Genomic DNA, 20,302 nt, shown 5'->3' on the forward strand with positions numbered 1-20,302 from the left:
ACCTCTTTATCATTACAGATCAGATATAACCCCACCTCTTTATCATTACAGTATAACAGATATACCCCCACCTCTTTATCATTACACTATAACAGATATAACCCCACCTCTTTATCATTACAGTATAACAGATATAACCCCACCTCTTTATCATTACAGATCAGATATAACCCCACCTCTTTATCATTACAGATCAGATATAACCCCACCTCTTTATCATTACAGTATAACAGATATAACCCCACCTCTTTATCATTACAGTATAACAGATATAACCCCACCTCTTTATCATTACAGATCAGATATAACCCCACCTCTTTATCATTACAGTATAACAGATATAACCCCACCTCTTTATCATTACAGTATAACAGATATAACCCCAACTCTTTATCATTACAGTATAACAGATATAACCCCACCTCTTTATCATTACAGTATAACAGATATAACCCCACCTCTTTATCATTACAGTATAACAGATATAACCCCACCTCTTTATCAATACAGTATAACAGACATAACTCCACCTCTTTATCATTACAGTATAACAGATATAACCCCACCTCTTTATCATTACAGTATAACAGATATAACCCCACCTCTTTATCATTACAGTATAACAGATATAACCCCACCTCTTTATCAATACAGTATAACAGATATAACCCCACCTCTTTATCATTACAGTATAACAGATATAACCCCACCTCTTTATCATTACAGATCAGATATAACCCCACCTCTTTATCATTACAGTATAACAGATATAACCCCACCTCTTTATCATTACAGTATAACAGATATAACCCCACCTCTTTATCATTAAATATCAGATATAACCCCACCTCTTTATCATTACAGATCAGATATAACCCCACCCCTTTATCATTACAGTATAACAGATATAACCCCACCTCTTTATCATTACAGTATAACAGATATAACCCCACCTCTTTATCATTACAGTATAACAGATATAACCCCACCTCTTTATCATTACAGTATAACAGATATAACACCACCTCTTTATCATTACAGATCAGATATAACCCCACCTCTTTATCATTACAGTATAACAGATATAACCCCACCTCTTTATCATTACAGTATAACAGATATAACCCCACCTCTTTATCATTACAGTATAACAGATATAACCCCACCTCTTTATCATTAAATATCAGATATAACCCCACCTCTTTATCATTACAGATCAGATATAACCCCACCTCTTTATCATTACAGTATAACAGATATAACCCCACCTCTTTATCATTACAGTATAACAGATATAACCCCACCTCTTTATCATTACAGTATAACAGATATAACCCCACCTCTTTATCATTACAGATCAGATATAACCCCACCTCTTTATCATTACAGTATAACAGATATAACCCCACCTCTTTATCAATACAGTATAACAGACATAACTCCACCTCTTTATCATTACAGTATAACAGATATAACCCCACCTCTTTATCATTACAGATCAGATATAACCCCACCTCTTTATCATTACAGATCAGATATAACCCCACCTCTTTATCATTGCAGTATAACAGATATAACCCCACCTCTTTATCATTACAGTATAACAGATATAACCCCACCTCTTTATCATTACAGATCAGATATAACCCCACCTCTTTATCATTACAGTATAACAGATATAACCCCACCTCTTTATCATTACAGATCAGATATAACCCCACCTCTTTATCATTACAGTATAACAGATATAACCCCACCTCTTTATCATTACAGATCAGATATAACCCCACCTCTTTATCATTACAGTATAACAGATATAACCCCACCTCTTTATCATTACACTATAACAGATATAACCCCACCTCTTTATCATTACACTATAACAGATATAACCCCACCTCTTTATCATTACAGATCAGATATAACCCCACCTCTTTATCATTACAGTATAACAGATATAACCCCACCTCTTTATCATTACAGATACAGATATAACCCCACCTCTTTATCATTACAGATCAGATATAACCCCACCTCTTTATCATTACAGTATAACAGATATAACCCCACCTCTTTATCATTACAGATCAGATATAACCCCACCTCTTTATCATTACAGTATAACAGATATAACCCCACCTCTTTATCATTACAGATCAGATATAACCCCACCTCTTTATCATTACAGTATAACAGATATAACCCCACCTCTTTATCATTACAGTATAACAGATATAACCCCACCTCTTTATCATTACAGTATAACAGATATAACCCCACCTCTTTATCATTACAGTATAACAGATATAACCCCACCTCTTTATCATTACAGATCAGATATAACCCCACCTCTTTATCATTACAGTATAACAGATATAACGCCACCTCTTTATCATTACAGTATAACAGATATAACCCCACCTCTTTATCATTACAGATCAGATATAACCCCACCTCTTTATCATTACAGATCAGATATAACCCCACCTCTTTATCATTACAGTATAACAGATATAACCCCACCTCTTTATCATTACAGTATAACAGATATAACCCCACCTCTTTATCATTACAGTATAACAGATATAACCCCACCTCTTTATCATTACAGATCAGATATAACCCCACCTCTTTATCATTACAGATCAGATATAACCCCACCTCTTTATCATTACAGTATAACAGATATAACCCCACCTCTTTATCATTACAGTATAACAGATATAACCCCACCTCTTTATCATTACAGATCAGATATAACCCCACCTCTTTATCATTACAGTATAACAGATATAACCCCACCTCTTTATCATTACAGTATAACAGATATAACCCCACCTCTTTATCATTACAGTATAACAGATATAACCCCACCTCTTTATCATTACAGTATAACAGATATAACCCCACCTCTTTATCATTACAGTATAACAGATATAACCCCACCTCTTTATCATTACAGTATATCAGATATAACCCCACCTCTTTATCATTACAGTATAACAGATATAACCCCACCTCTTTATCATTACAGATCAGATATAACCCCACCTCTGTATCATTACAGATCAGATATAACCCCACCTCTTTATCATTACAGTATAACAGATATAACCCCACCTCTTTATCATTACAGATCAGATATAACCCCACCTCTTTATCATTACAGTATAACAGATATAACCCCACCTCTTTATCATTACAGATCAGATATAACCCCACCTCTTTATCATTACAGTATAACAGATATAACCCCACCTCTTTATCATTACAGATCAGATATAACCCCACCTCTTTATCATTACAGTATAACAGATATAACCCCACCTCTTTATCATTACAGATCAGATATAACCCCACCTCTTTATCATTACAGTATAACAGATATAACCCCACCTCTTTATCATTACAGTATAACAGATATAACCCCACCTCTTTATCATTACAGTATAACAGATATAACCCCACCTCTTTATCATTACAGATCAGATATAACCCCACCTCTTTATCATTACAGATCAGATATAACCCCACCTCTTTATCATTACAGTATAACAGATATAACCCCACCTCTTTATCATTACAGTATAACAGATATAACCCCACCTCTTTATCATTACAGATCAGATATAACCCCACCTCTTTATCATTACAGTATAACAGATATAACCCCACCTCTTTATCATTACAGTATAACAGATATAACCCCACCTCTTTATCATTACAGTATAACAGATATAACCCCACCTCTTTATCATTACAGATCAGATATAACCCCACCTCTTTATCATTACAGTATAACAGATATAACCCCACCTCTTTATCAATACAGTATAACAGACATAACTCCACCTCTTTATCATTACAGTATAACAGATATAACCCCACCTCTTTATCATTACAGATCAGATATAACCCCACCTCTTTATCATTACAGATCAGATATAACCCCACCTCTTTATCATTACAGTATAACAGATATAACCCCACCTCTTTATCATTACAGTATAACAGATATAACCCCACCTCTTTATCATTACAGATCAGATATAACCCCACCTCTTTATCATTACAGTATAACAGATATAACCCCACCTCTTTATCATTACAGATCAGATATAACCCCACCTCTTTATCATTACAGTATAACAGATATAACCCCACCTCTTTATCATTACAGATCAGATATAACCCCACCTCTTTATCATTACAGTATAACAGATATAACCCCACCTCTTTATCATTACACTATAACAGATATAACCCCACCTCTTTATCATTACACTATAACAGATATAACCCCACCTCTTTATCATTACAGATCAGATATAACCCCACCTCTTTATCATTAAAGTATAACAGATATAACCCCACCTCTTTATCATTACAGATCAGATATAACCCCACCTCTTTATCATTACAGATCAGATATAACCCCACCTCTTTATCATTACAGTATAACAGATATAACCCCACCTCTTTATCATTACAGATCAGATATAACCCCACCTCTTTATCATTACAGTATAACAGATATAACTCCACCTCTTTATCATTACAGATCAAATATAACCCCACCTCTTTATCATTACAGTATAACAGATATAACCCCACCTTTTTATCATTACAGTATAACAGATATAACCCCACCTCTTTATCATTACAGTATAACAGATATAACGCCACCTCTTTATCATTACAGTATAACAGATATAACCCCACCTCTTTATCATTACAGATCAGATATAACCCCACCTCTTTATCATTACAGTATAACAGATATAACGCCACCTCTTTATCATTACAGTATAACAGATATAACCCCACCTCTTTATCATTACAGATCAGATATAACCCCACCTCTTTATCATTACAGATCAGATATAACCCCACCTCTTTATCATTACAGTATAACAGATATAACCCCACCTCTTTATCATTACAGTATAACAGATATAACCCCACCTCTTTATCATTACAGTATAACAGATATAACCCCACCTCTTTATCATTACAGATCAGATATAACCCCACCTCTTTATCATTACAGATCAGATATAACCCCACCTCTTTATCATTACAGTATAACAGATATAACCCCACCTCTTTATCATTACAGTATAACAGATATAACCCCACCTCTTTATCATTACAGATCAGATATAACCCCACCTCTTTATCATTACAGTATAACAGATATAACCCCACCTCTTTATCATTACAGTATAACAGATATAACCCCACCTCTTTATCATTACAGTATAACAGATATAACCCCACCTCTTTATCATTACAGATCAGATATAACCCCACCTCTTTATCATTACAGTATAACAGATATAACCCCACCTCTTTATCAATACAGTATACCATATATAACCCCACCTCTTTATCATTACAGTATAACAGATATAACTCCACCTCTTTATCATTACAGTATAACAGATATAACCCCACCTCTTTATCATTACAGATCAGATATAACCCCACCTCTTTATCATTACAGTATAACAGATATAACCCCACCTCTTTATCATTACAGTATAACAGATATAACCCCACCTCTTTATCATTAAATATCAGATATAACCCCACCTCTTTATCATTACAGATCAGATATAACCCCACCTCTTTATCATTACAGTATAACAGATATATCCCCACCTCTTTATCATTACAGTATAACAGATATAACCCCACCTCTTTATCATTACAGATCAGATATGACCCCACCTCTTTATCATTACAGATCAGATATAACTCCCACCTCTTTATCATTACAGTATAACAGATATAACCCCACCTCTTTATCATTACAGTATAACAGATATAACCCCACCTCTTTATCATTACAGTATAACAGATATAACCCCACCTCTTTATCATTACAGATCAGATATAACCCCACCTCTTTATCATTACAGATCAGATATAACCCCACCTCTTTATCATTACAGTATAACAGATATAACCCCACCTCTTTATCATTACAGTATAACAGATATAACCCCACCTCTTTATCATTACAGATCAGGTATAACCCCACCTCTTTATCATTACAGTATAACAGATATAACCCCACCTCTTTATCATTACAGTATAACAGATATAACCCCACCTCTTTATCATTACAGTATAACAGATATAACCCCACCTCTTTATCATTACAGTATAACAGATATAACCCCACCTCTTTATCATTACAGATCAGATATAACCCCACCTCTTTATCATTACAGTATAACAGATATAACCCCACCTCTTTATCATTACAGATCAGATATAACCCCACCTCTTTATCATTACAGTATAACAGATATAACCCCACCTCTTTATCATTACAGATCAGATATAACCCCACCTCTTTATCATTACAGTATAACAGATATACCCCCACCTCTTTATCATTACAGATCAGATATAACGCCACCTCTTTATCATTACAGTATAACAGATATAACCCCACCTCTTTATCATTACAGATCAGATATAACCCCACCTCTTTATCATTACAGATCAGATATAACCCCACCTCTTTATCATTACAGTATAACAGATATAACCCCACCTCTTTATCATTACAGTATAACAGATATAACCCCACCTCTTTATCATTACAGATCAGATATAACCCCACCTCTTTATCATTACAGTATAACAGATATAACCCCACCTCTTTATCATTACAGTATAACAGATATAACCCCACCTCTTTATCATTACAGTATAACAGATATAACCCCACCTCTTTATCATTACAGATCAGATATAACCCCACCTCTTTATCATTACAGTATAACAGATATAACCCCACCTCTTTATCATTACAGTATAACAGACATAACCCCACCTCTTTATCATTACAGTATAACAGATATAACCCCACCTCTTTATCATTACAGATCAGATATAACCCCACCTCTTTATCATTACAGATCAGATATAACCCCACCTCTTTATCATTGCAGTATAACAGATATAACCCCACCTCTTTATCATTACAGTATAACAGATATAACCCCACCTCTTTATCATTACAGATCAGATATAACCCCACCTCTTTATCATTACAGTATAACAGATATAACCCCACCTCTTTATCATTACAGATCAGATATAACCCCACCTCTTTATCATTACAGTATAACAGATATAACCCCACCTCTTTATCATTACAGATCAGATATAACCCCACCTCTTTATCATTACAGTATAACAGATATAACCCCACCTCTTTATCATTACACTATAACAGATATAACCCCACCTCTTTATCATTACACTATAACAGATATAACCCCACCTCTTTATCATTACAGATCAGATATAACCCCACCTCTTTATCATTAAAGTATAACAGATATAACCCCACCTCTTTATCATTACAGATCAGATATAACCCCACCTCTTTATCATTACAGATCAGATATAACCCCACCTCTTTATCATTACAGTATAACAGATATAACCCCACCTCTTTATCATTACAGATACAGATATAACCCCACCTCTTTATCATTACAGTATAACAGATATAACTCCCACCTCTTTATCATTACAGATCAAATATAACCCCACCTCTTTATCATTACAGTATAACAGATATAACCCCACCTCTTTATCATTACAGTATAACAGATATAACCCCACCTCTTTATCATTACAGTATAACAGATATAACCCCACCTCTTTATCATTACAGATCAGATATAACCCCACCTCTTTATCATTACAGTATAACAGATATAACCCCACCTCTTTATCATTACAGATCAGATATAACCCCACCTCTTTATCATTACAGTATAACAGATATAACCCCACCTCTTTATCATTACAGTATAACAGATATAACCCCACCTCTTTATCATTACAGTATAACAGATATAACCCCACCTCTTTATCATTACAGTATAACAGATATAACCCCACCTCTTTATCATTACAGATCAGATATAACCCCACCTCTTTATCATTACAGTATAACAGATATAACCCCACCTCTTTATCATTACAGTATAACAGATATAACCCCACCTCTTTATCATTACAGATCAGATATAACCCCACCTCTTTATCATTACAGATCAGATATAACCCCACCTCTTTATCATTACAGTATAACAGATATAACCCCACCTCTTTATCATTACAGTATAACAGATATAACCCCACCTCTTTATCATTACAGTATAACAGATATAACCCCACCTCTTTATCATTACAGATCAGATATAACCCCACCTCTTTATCATTACAGATCAGATATAACCCCACCTCTTTATCATTACAGTATAACAGATATAACCCCACCTCTTTATCATTACAGTATAACAGATATAACCCCACCTCTTTATCATTACAGATCAGATATAACCCCACCTCTTTATCATTACAGTATAACAGATATAACCCCACCTCTTTATCATTACAGTATAACAGATATAACCCCACCTCTTTATCATTACAGTATAACAGATATAACCCCACCTCTTTATCATTACAGATCAGATATAACCCCACCTCTTTATCATTACAGTATAACAGATATAACCCCACCTCTTTATCATTACAGTATAACAGATATAACTCCACCTCTTTATCAATACAGTATAACAGATATAACTCCACCTCTTTAGCATTACAGTATAACAGATATAACCCCACCTCTTTATCATTACAGATCAGATATAACCCCACCTCTTTATCAGTACAGTATAACAGATATAACCCCACCTCTTTATCATTACAGTATAACAGATATAACCCCACCTCTTTATCATTAAATATCAGATATAACCCCACCTCTTTATCATTACAGATCAGATATAACCCCACCTCTTTATCATTACAGTATAACAGATATATCCCCACCTCTTTATCATTACAGTATAACAGATATAACCCCACCTCTTTATCATTACAGATCAGATATGACCCCACCTCTTTATCATTACAGATCAGATATAACTCCCACCTCTTTATCATTACAGTATAACAGATATAACCCCACCTCTTTATCATTACAGTATAACAGATATAACCCCACCTCTTTATCATTACAGTATAACAGATATAACCCCACCTCTTTATCATTACAGATCAGATATAACCCCACCTCTTTATCATTACAGATCAGATATAACCCCACCTCTTTATCATTACAGTATAACAGATATAACTCCACCTCTTTATCATTACAGTATAACAGATATAACCCCACCTCTTTATCATTACAGTATAACAGATATAACCCCACCTCTTTATCATTACAGTATAACAGATATAACCCCACCTCTTTATCATTACAGTATAACAGATATAACCCCACCTCTTTATCATTACAGTATAACAGATATAACCCCACCTCTTTATCATTACAGATCAGATATAACCCCACCTCTTTATCATTACAGTATAACAGATATAACCCCACCTCTTTATCATTACAGATCAGATATAACCCCACCTCTTTATCATTACAGTATAACAGATATAACCCCACCTCTTTATCATTACAGATACAGATATAACCCCACCTCTTTATCATTACAGTATCAGATATACCCCCACCCCTTTATCATTACAGATCAGATATAACCCCACCTCTTTATCGTTACAGTATAACAGATATAACTCACCTCTTTATCACTTTTGCCAACTTTGCTGCCCAGGTCATATCTCTCCTCATCTATCACATCAATCCTCTGGTGCATCTTCTTACACAGGTCCTGTTCAGAGACAATCACAGCGACTGATAACACGACACAGACAGCCAATGTGTTACATTACAAACATTGTTGTTAAAAGGGATATTAATCATGTAAAATGCAATCCAATTGTACTGTTATATTGTGAAAGGAAACGATAACAGCTACAACTGGCATTAACACAGACAGCCCAATTCGGATCTTTTTATACTAATTGGTCTATTGACCAATCACATCAGGTCTTTTCATATGAAATCTTTTTCAGAGCTGATTGGTCAACAGAACAATTAGTGAAAAACATGATCAGAATTGGGCTGCCTCAACGCAGCCTATGTGATACCTGGAGTTCTGCAATGGATCCTGTGAGCTGCAGGGGAGCGATATTTTCACTCATGTACTGCTTCCTGTCCTCTAAAGACTGGGCTTCCTCTTCCGCTATCAGTTCCTGGGCGATCTGGAGCATCAAACTCTGAGGGACAGCAACAACACGGCAACTGTTTTTCTTTTTACGTACTTGACAGATGCTTTATCTGAAGCATTTTACAGACATTTACATGAGATTTATATTTCAGTTGGTGTGTTGATCTAGTTACGGTAGAAGGTTTGAATCCTAAGCAACCTGCCTACACATAGCTGCAAGTACAATACCAACATAGTTACTGTAGTAGGTCAACGCTGTGTGCTGGAAAACCTTGGTAGAGCATGGGTGGAATAGGCATTGTGGTGCTCATGTGAATCACTGTTTTTTGGCTTCAGACCAATGCCTATTCTCACTTAAAATGTATTTTTTTTGTTTTTAATATAGTCATGTGGCATTTTTGTCATGATGTTTAAGAGGTAAGAGATCTCTAAGCCATTTATATAAGATCTCTGTTGAGTCACTAACTGGATAGAATCTTAGAGAGGTCATGAAGAGGTCATGGAAGTTGCCGTTGGTTACCTTCAGATGATGCTTGCGGCTCGATGACATCTTTTTCCTGTCAGAAAGAGTGAGTACAATTAATGTCATTCTCTTGTTGTTCAGGAACAGGTATGACCATTTTGTAAAAGAAAGACAATTCTGGATATATGCAAGATATTCTGTAAATGTTTTCCTAATGTTGAAATCCACTTTTACTCACTCAGACATGATGGCTGTTTGGTCTTTTCACCTTTCTGAGGAAGAAGTAAAAACACTTTTGTTAAATTATATTCTGCTGGTTTTATACAATGAATTCCATCCAATGAAAAAAACGACACAAAGTTGTACGGCAGGCATGACACACATATGCCAGTTCCAAGGAAGATCCCCTATCATGTTCCTTGTTCCTTTACTTAACAACCAAATCATCAAATTATCATAATCCAGCTTTCTCCTCCAAATGCCAGAGTGGTGGATCGGATTACTATGGCTGCGTTTACACATGCAGCCCAATTCTGATCCTTTTCCACTAATTGATCTTTTGACCAATCAGATCAACTCTTTTAACCAATCAGATCAACTCTTTTGCCAATAGTTAGGCAAAAGCTCAGAACTGGTTTGCCTGTGTTGTCTACTCCCCTCACTCCCCATGGTGGTATGTTTACAGCACTACACCGGTCCACAGTTTTGTGTGCATACTGCCACCTGGTGAGAAGTTTGTGAAAAGTCAACAAATCAAAAAATTTGCCCTTGAGTCCCAAATGGCCCCCTTTCCCCTATATAGTGCACTACTTTTGACCAGAGACCAATGGCACTCTATTCCCTATATAGTGCATTTGGGATGCAACCCTGGAGCCTTCTAGAAGTGTCTTCTGCCAGGTTTCAGATCTCAATTACACAATAAGAGCAAGTACTAAAAACAGCCTCCATAAAATCTATCAACAGCCAACTATTAAAGACATGACTGTTTGTGGTGAATCTACTGAGTCACTAGACTACATTAGATTCAGTTCTAGGTGATCAATCAACCCAACAAGCAAAACAGCTTTTACAAATGACTAAAGCTAGTCTCCACAACATGAGAACCTGGTTCAAACATGATGGTCAGAGGCAATACAGCATGTAGATATCCTTCCCTTGGTCAGGGAGGTACCTTCCCTTGGTCAGGGAGCATTCTTCCCTTGGTCAGGGAGGTACCTTCCCTTGATCAGGGAGCATTCTTCCCTTGGTCAGGGAGCATTCTTCTCTTGGTCAGGGAGCATTCTTCCCTTGGTCAGGGAGAATTCTTCTCTTGGTCAGGGAGCATTCTTCCCTTGGTCAGGGAGCATTCTTCTCTTGGTCAGGGAGCATTCTTCCCTTGGTCTGGGAGCATTCTTCCCTTGGTCAGGGAGAATTCTTCCCTTAGTCAGGGAGCATTCTTCCCTTAGTCAGGGAGCATTCTTCCCTTGTTCAGGGAGCATTCTTCCCTTGGTCAGGGAGCATTCTTCCCTTGGTCAGGGAGAATTCTTCTCTTGGTCAGGGAGCATTCTTCCCTTGTTCAGGGAGCATTCTTCCCTTGGTCAGGGAGCATTCTTCCCTTGGTCAGGGAGCATTCTTCCCTTGGTCAGGGATCATTCTTGTGATTGTTGTTTTTGTCGCACCTGGTTAAATAAAGGTGAAATATATTTAAAAAAATTAAACTCCCAATCACGGCCGGTTGTGATACAGCCTGGAATAGTCTATGCATCCCCCAGGGACCATTATGTTACAAAGTCTTCATCATCTTCAAAAACAACTATAACATAAAGCAAAAGGTTGGACATAAAGTATACAATGTGTTACGTCACTAAATAAAGTATTTTCAATTCAAATTGTACATCTATGTTTTCGATCATTTTTCTGTCAACTGATATACATTGGAAAACACATGAAAACACTGAAAGAGACTTAGGGAATGAAACTAGCTGCTAAGTTTAGCTATAAGTCTCCTAATTGCCATTAAGATCTGATACTGTGTGAGGTATCAGCTGTTCTCACCACGACTTGGCTGTTACAGACAGAAACAAACAACCTTCAGCCAGGACACGTTCTAAAGTGCATAAGATTTTTCCTAAAGGTCTTCAACTTCAAAGGAAATTAATATTCCTATTCACTGTAATACTTGGATTATTACTGAGTATTATTGAGTATTACTGACTATTACCGAGTATTACTGACTACTGTCGACTATTACAGAGTATTACCGACTATCACTGACTATTACAGAGTATTACCGACTATCACTGACTATTACCGACTATTACCGATTATTACTGAGTATTGCCGACTATTACCGAGTATTACTGGCAATTACTGACTACTACTGACTATTACTGGCAATTACTGACTACCGACTATTACTGAGTAATACATTTTTATTTTGTTTTTACATTTTTAGTCATTTAGCAGACGCTCTTATCCCAGAGCGACTTACAGTAGTGAATGCATACATTTCATACATTTAATTTCATGCATTTTATTTATTTATTTATTTTGTACTGGCCCCCCGTGGGAATCAAACCCACAACCCTGGCATTGCACACACCATGCTGGCGTTGCACACACCATGCTGGCGTTGCAAACACCATGCTCTACCAACTGAGCCACAGACCCGACCCGACAGGTGGTCATGTTGTCACTGTTTTGTGACCATAAGAATAAAATAGAAAATACATGTAATTTAAATAGATCACTAAAAAATAGATCTGAATTTTAAAAACCATACAGTGAAACCCCAGCGATATGAAGCCAGAACCACAGATAGCCTACATATGTAAGTGAACCACAATCTATTTTCTAATCAAACATATCATCGTAGACAATATGTCTCACATGGCCCATATTTAAAACACACCATGGGGTAACTTAATAGGCTGGAGTGTCGGTGCTAAGTTGTTGATGAGGTCTTTGGCCCCAGTTGGTGGACGGGGCCAGAGGCAGATGGAATGGTAGCATCCTCAGATTGTAAAGTAATCATGTCTGCAGGATATCTGCTGTCAACTCAGTGAGATAAACCAACATAAAGAAAAACTATCCTATGAATCTAGTCTGATTCAGGGATAGGCTGCCTGTATCATCTGTCATTAATATGAATATAGTCTGATTCAGGGATAGGCTGCCTGTATCATCTGTCATTAATATGAATCTAGTCTGATTCAGGGATAGGCTGCCTGTATCATCTGTCATTAATATGAATCTAGTCTGATTCAGGGATAGGCTGCCTGTATCATCTGTCATTAATATGAATCTAGTCTGATTCAGGGATAGGCTGCCTGTATCATCTGTCATTAATATGAATATAGTCTGATTCAGGGATAGGCTGCCTGTATCATCTGTCATTAATATGAATCTAGTCTGATTCAGGGATAGGCTGCCTGTATCATCTGTCATTAATATGAATCTAGTCTGATTCAGGGATAGGCTGCCTGTATCATCTGTCATTAATATGAATCTAGTCTGATTCAGGGATAGGCTGCCTGTATCATCTGTCATTAATATGAATCTAGTCTGATTCAGGGATAGGCTGCCTGTATCATCTGTCATTAATATGAATATAGTCTGATTCAGGGATAGGCTGCCTGTATCATCTGTCATTAATATGAATCTAGTCTGATTCAGGGATAGGCTGCCTGTATCATCTGTCATTAATATGAATATAGTCTGATTCAGGGATAGGCTGCCTGTATCATCTGTCATTAATATGAATCTAGTCTGATTCAGGGATAGGCTGCCTGTATCATCTGTCATTAATATGAATATAGTCTGATTCAGGGATAGGCTGCCTGTATCATCTGTCATTAATATGAATCTAGTCTGATTCAGGGATAGGCTGCCTGTATCATCTGTCATTAATATGAATCTAGTCTGATTCAGGGATAGGCTGCCTGTATCATCTGTCATTAATATGAATCTAGTCTGATTCAGGGATAGGCTGCCTGTATCATCTGTCATTAATATGAATCTAGTCTGATTCAGGGATAGGCTGCCTGTATCATCTGTCATTAATATGAATATAGTCTGATTCAGGGATAGGCTGCCTGTATCATCTGTCATTAATATGAATCTAGTCTGATTCAGGGATAGGCTGCCTGTATCATCTGTCATTAATATGAATCTAGTCTGATTCAGGGATAGGCTGCCTGTATCATCTGTCATTAATATGAATCTAGTCTGATTCAGGGATAGGCTGCCTGTATCATCTGTCATTAATATGAATCTAGTCTGATTCAGGGATAGGCTGCCTGTATCATCTGTCATTAATATGAATCTAGTCTGATTCAGGGATAGGCTGCCTGTATCATCTGTCATTAATATGAATATAGTCTGATTCAGGGATAGGCTGCCTGTATCATCTGTCATTAATATGAATATAGTCTGATTCAGGGATAGGCTGCCTGTATCATCTGTCATTAATATGAATATAGTCTGATTCAGGGATAGGCTGCCTGTATCATCTGTCATTAATATGAATATAGTCTGATTCAGGGATAGGCTACCTGTATCATCTGTCATTAATATGAATATAGTCTGATTTAGGGATAGGCTGCCTGTATCATCTGTCATTAATATGAATCTAGTCTGATTCAGGGATAGGCTACCTGTATCATCTGTCATTAATATGAATCTAGTCTGATTCAGGGATAGGCTGCCTGTATCATCTGTCATTAATATGAATCTAGTCTGATTCAGGGATAGGCTGCCTGTATCATCTGTCATTAATATGAATATAGTCTGATTTAGGGATAGGCTGCCTGTATCATCTGTCATTAATATGAATATAGTCTGATTCAGGGATAGGCTGCCTGTATCATCTGTCATTAATATGAATATAGTCTGATTTAGGGATAGGCTGCCTGTATCATCTGTCATTAATATGAATATAGTCTGATTTAGGGATAGGCTGCCTGTATCATCTGTCATTAATATGAATATAGTCTGATTCAGGGATAGGCTGCCTGTATCATCTGTCATTAATATGAATATAGTCTGATTTAGGGATAGGCTGCCTGTATCATCTGTCATTAATATGAATATAGTCTGATTTAGGGATAGGCCGCCTGTATTATTTTTTTATTTTTTATTTAACCTTTATTTAACTAGGCAAGTCAGTTAAGAACAAATTCTTATTTACAATGATGGCCTAGTGTAACAGTAGAGCTTCTGTCCCTCTCCTCACCCCAACCTGGGCTTGAACCAGGGACCCTCTGCACACATCAACAACAGTCACCCACGAAACCTTGTTACCCTTCGTGCCACAAAAGCCGCAGCCCTTGCAGAGCAAGGGGAACAACTACTTCAGGTCTCAGAGCGAGTGACATCACCCAATTCAAACACTACTAGCACGCACCACCGCTAACTAGCTAGCCATTTCACATCAGTTACACTAGGAACAGAGGGTTAACTGCCTTGTTCAGGGACAGAACAACAGATTTTTACCTTGTCAGCTCTGGGATTCAATCTAGCAACCTTTCGGTTACTGGCCCAAAGCTCTAACCACTAGGCTACCTGCTGGTTACTGGCCCAACGCTCTAACCACTAGGCTACCTGCTGGTTACTGACCCAACGCTCTAACCACTAGGCTACCTGCTGGTTACTGGTCCAACGCTCTAACCACTAGGCTACCTGCTGGTTACTGGCCCAACGCTCTAACCACTAGGCTACCTGCTGGTTACTGGCCCAACGCTCTAACCACTAGGCTACCTGCTGGTTACTGACCCAACGCTCTAACCACTAGGCTACCTGCAGGTTACTGACCCAACGCTCTAACCACTAGGCTACCTGCTGGTTACTGACCCAACGCTCTAACCACTAGGCTACCTGCTGGTTACTGACCTAAAGCTCTAACCACTAGGCTACCTGCTGGTTACTGGCCCAACGCTCTAACCACTAGGCTACCTGCTGGTTACTGACCCAACACTCTAACCACTAGGATACCTGCTGGTTACTGGCCCAACACTCTAACCACTAGACTACCTGCTGGTTACTGGCTCAACTCTCTAACCACTAGACTACCTGTTGGTTACTGGCCCAACGCTCTAACCACTAGGCTACCTGCTGGTTACTGACCCAACGCTCTAACCACTAGGCTACCTGCTGGTTACTGACCCAAAGCTCTAACCACTAGACTACCTGCTGGTTACTGGCTCAACTCTCTAACCACTAGGCTACCTGCTGGTTACTGGCCCAACGCTCTAACCACTAGGCTACCTACTGGTTACTAGCCCAACACTCTAACCACTAGGCTACCTGCTGGTTACTGGCCCAACGCTCTAACCACTAGGCTACCTGCTGGTTACTGGCCCAACGCTCTAACCACTAGACTACCTGCTGGTTACTGGCTCAACTCTCTAACCACTAGACTACCTGCTGGTTACTGGCCCAACGCTCTAACCACTAGGCTACCTACTGGTTACTAGCCCAACACTCTAACCACTAGGCTACCTGCTGGTTACTGGCCCAACGCTCTAACCACTAGGCTTCCTGCCGACCTGTGATTTGTCATTTGTCATTACGGATCAGAAAATGTTCTCACTCTGAAATGCTTTTTCCTAATTGACTTTTGACATTTGGTGAATTTGGTTCACTGTGACATCTCAGATATCATTTTTAAACATTAAGAGGATATTTAAATGTCTGTGAGGTTCCCATCCATCATTGTCATTACGAATCGTAAAAGATGGTGTTCCTTTGAAATGCCTATAACCTTTAATACTGCATGGGTCCATTATCCTGCTTCACCTACACACCCAAACCCTTTCAGACAATTAATGACCGCATCGTATTAAACCGTTATGACATCGCTGTCTGATCTCTTCCTGGATTCAGACACTTCACACATGAATATGAACATTCCCCAACACACAGTTAACCATTTAACCAATCAGATACATTATGAGGTAGAGATGGGAAAATACCTTGATGAAGGAATCAGCCATAACGTATTGATTTAAAAAATGAAATGGAGATTTTTCTAATCCATTGTGCTACTAACAGCCACAACTGACAGAAACACAGGACTCCAGTAGTTCAGGTGACCACAGCTCATTCCTCATGTTATCACCTCATCATGACCAAAACCACCAAACACAGGAAAACGGTGTTCCAGACCAGAGCAATGCTAGTGTTCCCAGTGGTACTATAGCTCAACTAAGACAGGGACACAACCTAATCTCACACACACACAGAGAGAGAGGGGCTCACCTATCAGTTAACTAATGATAGACATTTATGATTCACACGTTCAGTGTACCATAGTTGAACTAGGACAGGGGACAGACAACTATATCTCACACACACACACACACACACACACACACACACACACACACACACACACAGGATCAGGCAGACCAGAGATGATCAGACAGAACAGAGAGGATCAGACAGAACAGAGAGGATCAGACAGGATCAGACAGAACAGAGAGGATCAGACAGGATCAGACAGGATCAGACAGAACAGAGAGGATCAGGCAGACCAGAGAGGATCAGGCAGACCAGAGAGGATCAGGCAGACCAGAGATGATCAGACAGACCAGAGAGGATCAGACAGAACAGAGAGGATCAGACAGACCAGAGAGGATCAGACAGACCAGAGAGGATCAGACAGACCAGAGAGGATCAGGCAGACCAGACAGGATCAGACAGAACAGAGGGGCTCACCTATGAGTTAATCCGGCCAACAGGGCAGTAGTGGTACAGAACGTGGGACTGCAGTGGCAGAAGGGAGGACTGCTGTGGGTGGCTGTAACAGCCATGGACAGACGGTTGTTTTAATGCTGTCCAGTGATGGCTCAGCACTATCCTGCCTAACTCTTTATGGACTTGAAGACCAACCCAGACCAATGGGCCGACACTCTTCTGAAAGTCTATCTCATCCCCCCAGTGCCCCCACCCTGCCCCTCCACTCCCCAGTGCCCCCCCCACCCTGCCCCTCCACTCCCCAGTGCCCCCACCCTGCCCCTCCACTCCCTAGTGCCCCCCCCACCCTGCCCCTCCACTCCCCAGTGCCCCCACCCTGCCCCTCCACTCCCCAGTGCCCCCCCCACCCTGCCCCTCCACTCCCCAGTGCCCCCACCCTGCCCCTCCACTCCCCAGTGCCTTTCACCCTGCCCCTCCACTCCCCAGTGCCCCCACCCTGCCCCTCCACTCCCCAGTGCCCCCACCCTGCCCCTCCACTCCCCAGTGCCCCCACCCTGCCCCTCCACTCCCTAGTGCCCCCCCCCACACTGCCACCCACCCCCCAGTGCCCCCACCCTGCCCCTCCACCCCCCAGTGCCCCCACCCTGCCCCTCCACTCCCCAGTGCCCCCACCTCCCCAGTGCCCCCACCCTGCCCCTCCACTCCCCAGTGCCCCCACCCTGCCCCTCCACCCCCCAGTGCCCCCACCATGCCACCCTCTCCCTCAGGCACAGACACCAACCCATCCCTTCACTTGGCAGGCTGCAGCCACTGCCCTCAGGATCCTTTCATATAAATAACCCCAGCCTTCAAGACTGTTATTCTTCTTTTATGACGTATTGACATAGTGCTGCCCCCTGCCTGTCTGACAGAGAGTTATGCCACCTAGTCCCACCTCGTCCCACCATGGGGTTTACTTCCAGGTTTACTCAACTCAGAATGACACTTATGAACAGGATATATTGTTACCGTCTAAGGGCCCAGGGTTGATTTGGAGACATGGGATTTAGTTGATTATGTTCATGGAGAACAAGTTAATCCTTTTTCTTGGTTTTTATCTCAAATGTCACCTGGCTCTCCGAGGGTGTCTTAGGGGGAGTTGGGATATGTAAAAAACTCATTTCCATTTCACACATGTATATTAATACACACTTGTACATGTGTGAAATAGGACAAATATTATGACTAGAGTTGGACTTTATAGATGTACTGTTTCTGTACAGTGGTTAAGGATAAGAGGAAGTAATATGCTTGGGTAGATACTACTAGAGAAAAGCTTTAAACAACAGTTACATCTGAAGACGAGCCATTGCTTCCTGTTTGTTGGAAAGCCAAATGAAAGTGTATTGGTGTTATAGCAGACGTTCTAGTGGCTGCAGCAGGATGGTTATGTTACTGGCTCCTAACAACGCAGTAACACGTCAACAAGTACAGTAATTACTTCAAATGTAGAACAAATGGTCCGTGTTTAAAAGGTTTAAACAACAGTTACCTCTGAAGACGAGCCATTGTCCCTGTTTCCTGGTAAAGTAGTAAACTGTAGAAACAAGATGGCTCCATGTTATGAACAGAAACAGCCCTTCACTGCCAAGCTGTTTCAGGTCATCTGATTTAGCTTATCAATAGGAAACACCTTCTAACTGAGCACAGTGTTTTCAATAGGAAACCCATTCTAACTGAGCACAGTGTTTTCAATAGGAAACCCCTTCTAACTGAGCACAGTGTTTTCAATAGGAAACCCCTTCTAACTGAGCACAGTGTTTTCAATAGGAAACACCTTCTAACTGAGCACAGTGTTTTCAATAGGAAACCCCTTCTAACTGAGCACAGTGTTTTCAATAGGAAACCCCTTCTAACTGAGCACAGTGTTTTCAATAGGAAACCCCTTCTAACTGAGCACAATGTTTTCAATAGGAAACCCCTTCTAACTGAGCACAGTGTTTTCAATAGGAAACCCCTTCTAACTGAGCACAGTGTTTTCAATAGGAAACCCCTT

General features: G+C 39.3%; 1 protein-coding gene across 2 annotated transcripts in view; it reads right to left on the reverse strand.

Moving 5' to 3' along the window:
* Window positions 1–18,492, reverse strand: part of LOC106587951 (troponin I, fast skeletal muscle) — an 81,686-nt gene extending 63,194 nt beyond the window's left edge. Inside the window, exons 1-5 of one of the 2 annotated variants that reach the window (XM_045708964.1) lie at window positions 18,289–18,492; window positions 10,832–10,865; window positions 10,651–10,687; window positions 10,051–10,179; window positions 9,642–9,731 (exon numbers count right to left, since the gene is read on the reverse strand). In XM_045708964.1, coding sequence (XP_045564920.1) covers window positions 9,642–9,731; window positions 10,051–10,179; window positions 10,651–10,687; window positions 10,832–10,839 — 264 coding nt within the window. In that variant the 5' untranslated portion in view covers window positions 10,840–10,865; window positions 18,289–18,492. Of the gene's footprint in view, window positions 1–9,641; window positions 9,732–10,050; window positions 10,180–10,650; window positions 10,688–10,831; window positions 10,866–17,543; window positions 17,778–18,288 lie in introns of those variants that run through there. The other variant, XM_045708965.1, reaches the window with a different exon arrangement.
* Window positions 18,493–20,302: the final 1,810 nt, after the last annotated feature.

Source organism: Salmo salar, chromosome ssa26, assembly GCF_905237065.1.
Source record: "Salmo salar chromosome ssa26, Ssal_v3.1, whole genome shotgun sequence".
Taxonomy (NCBI): domain Eukaryota; kingdom Metazoa; phylum Chordata; class Actinopteri; order Salmoniformes; family Salmonidae; genus Salmo; species Salmo salar.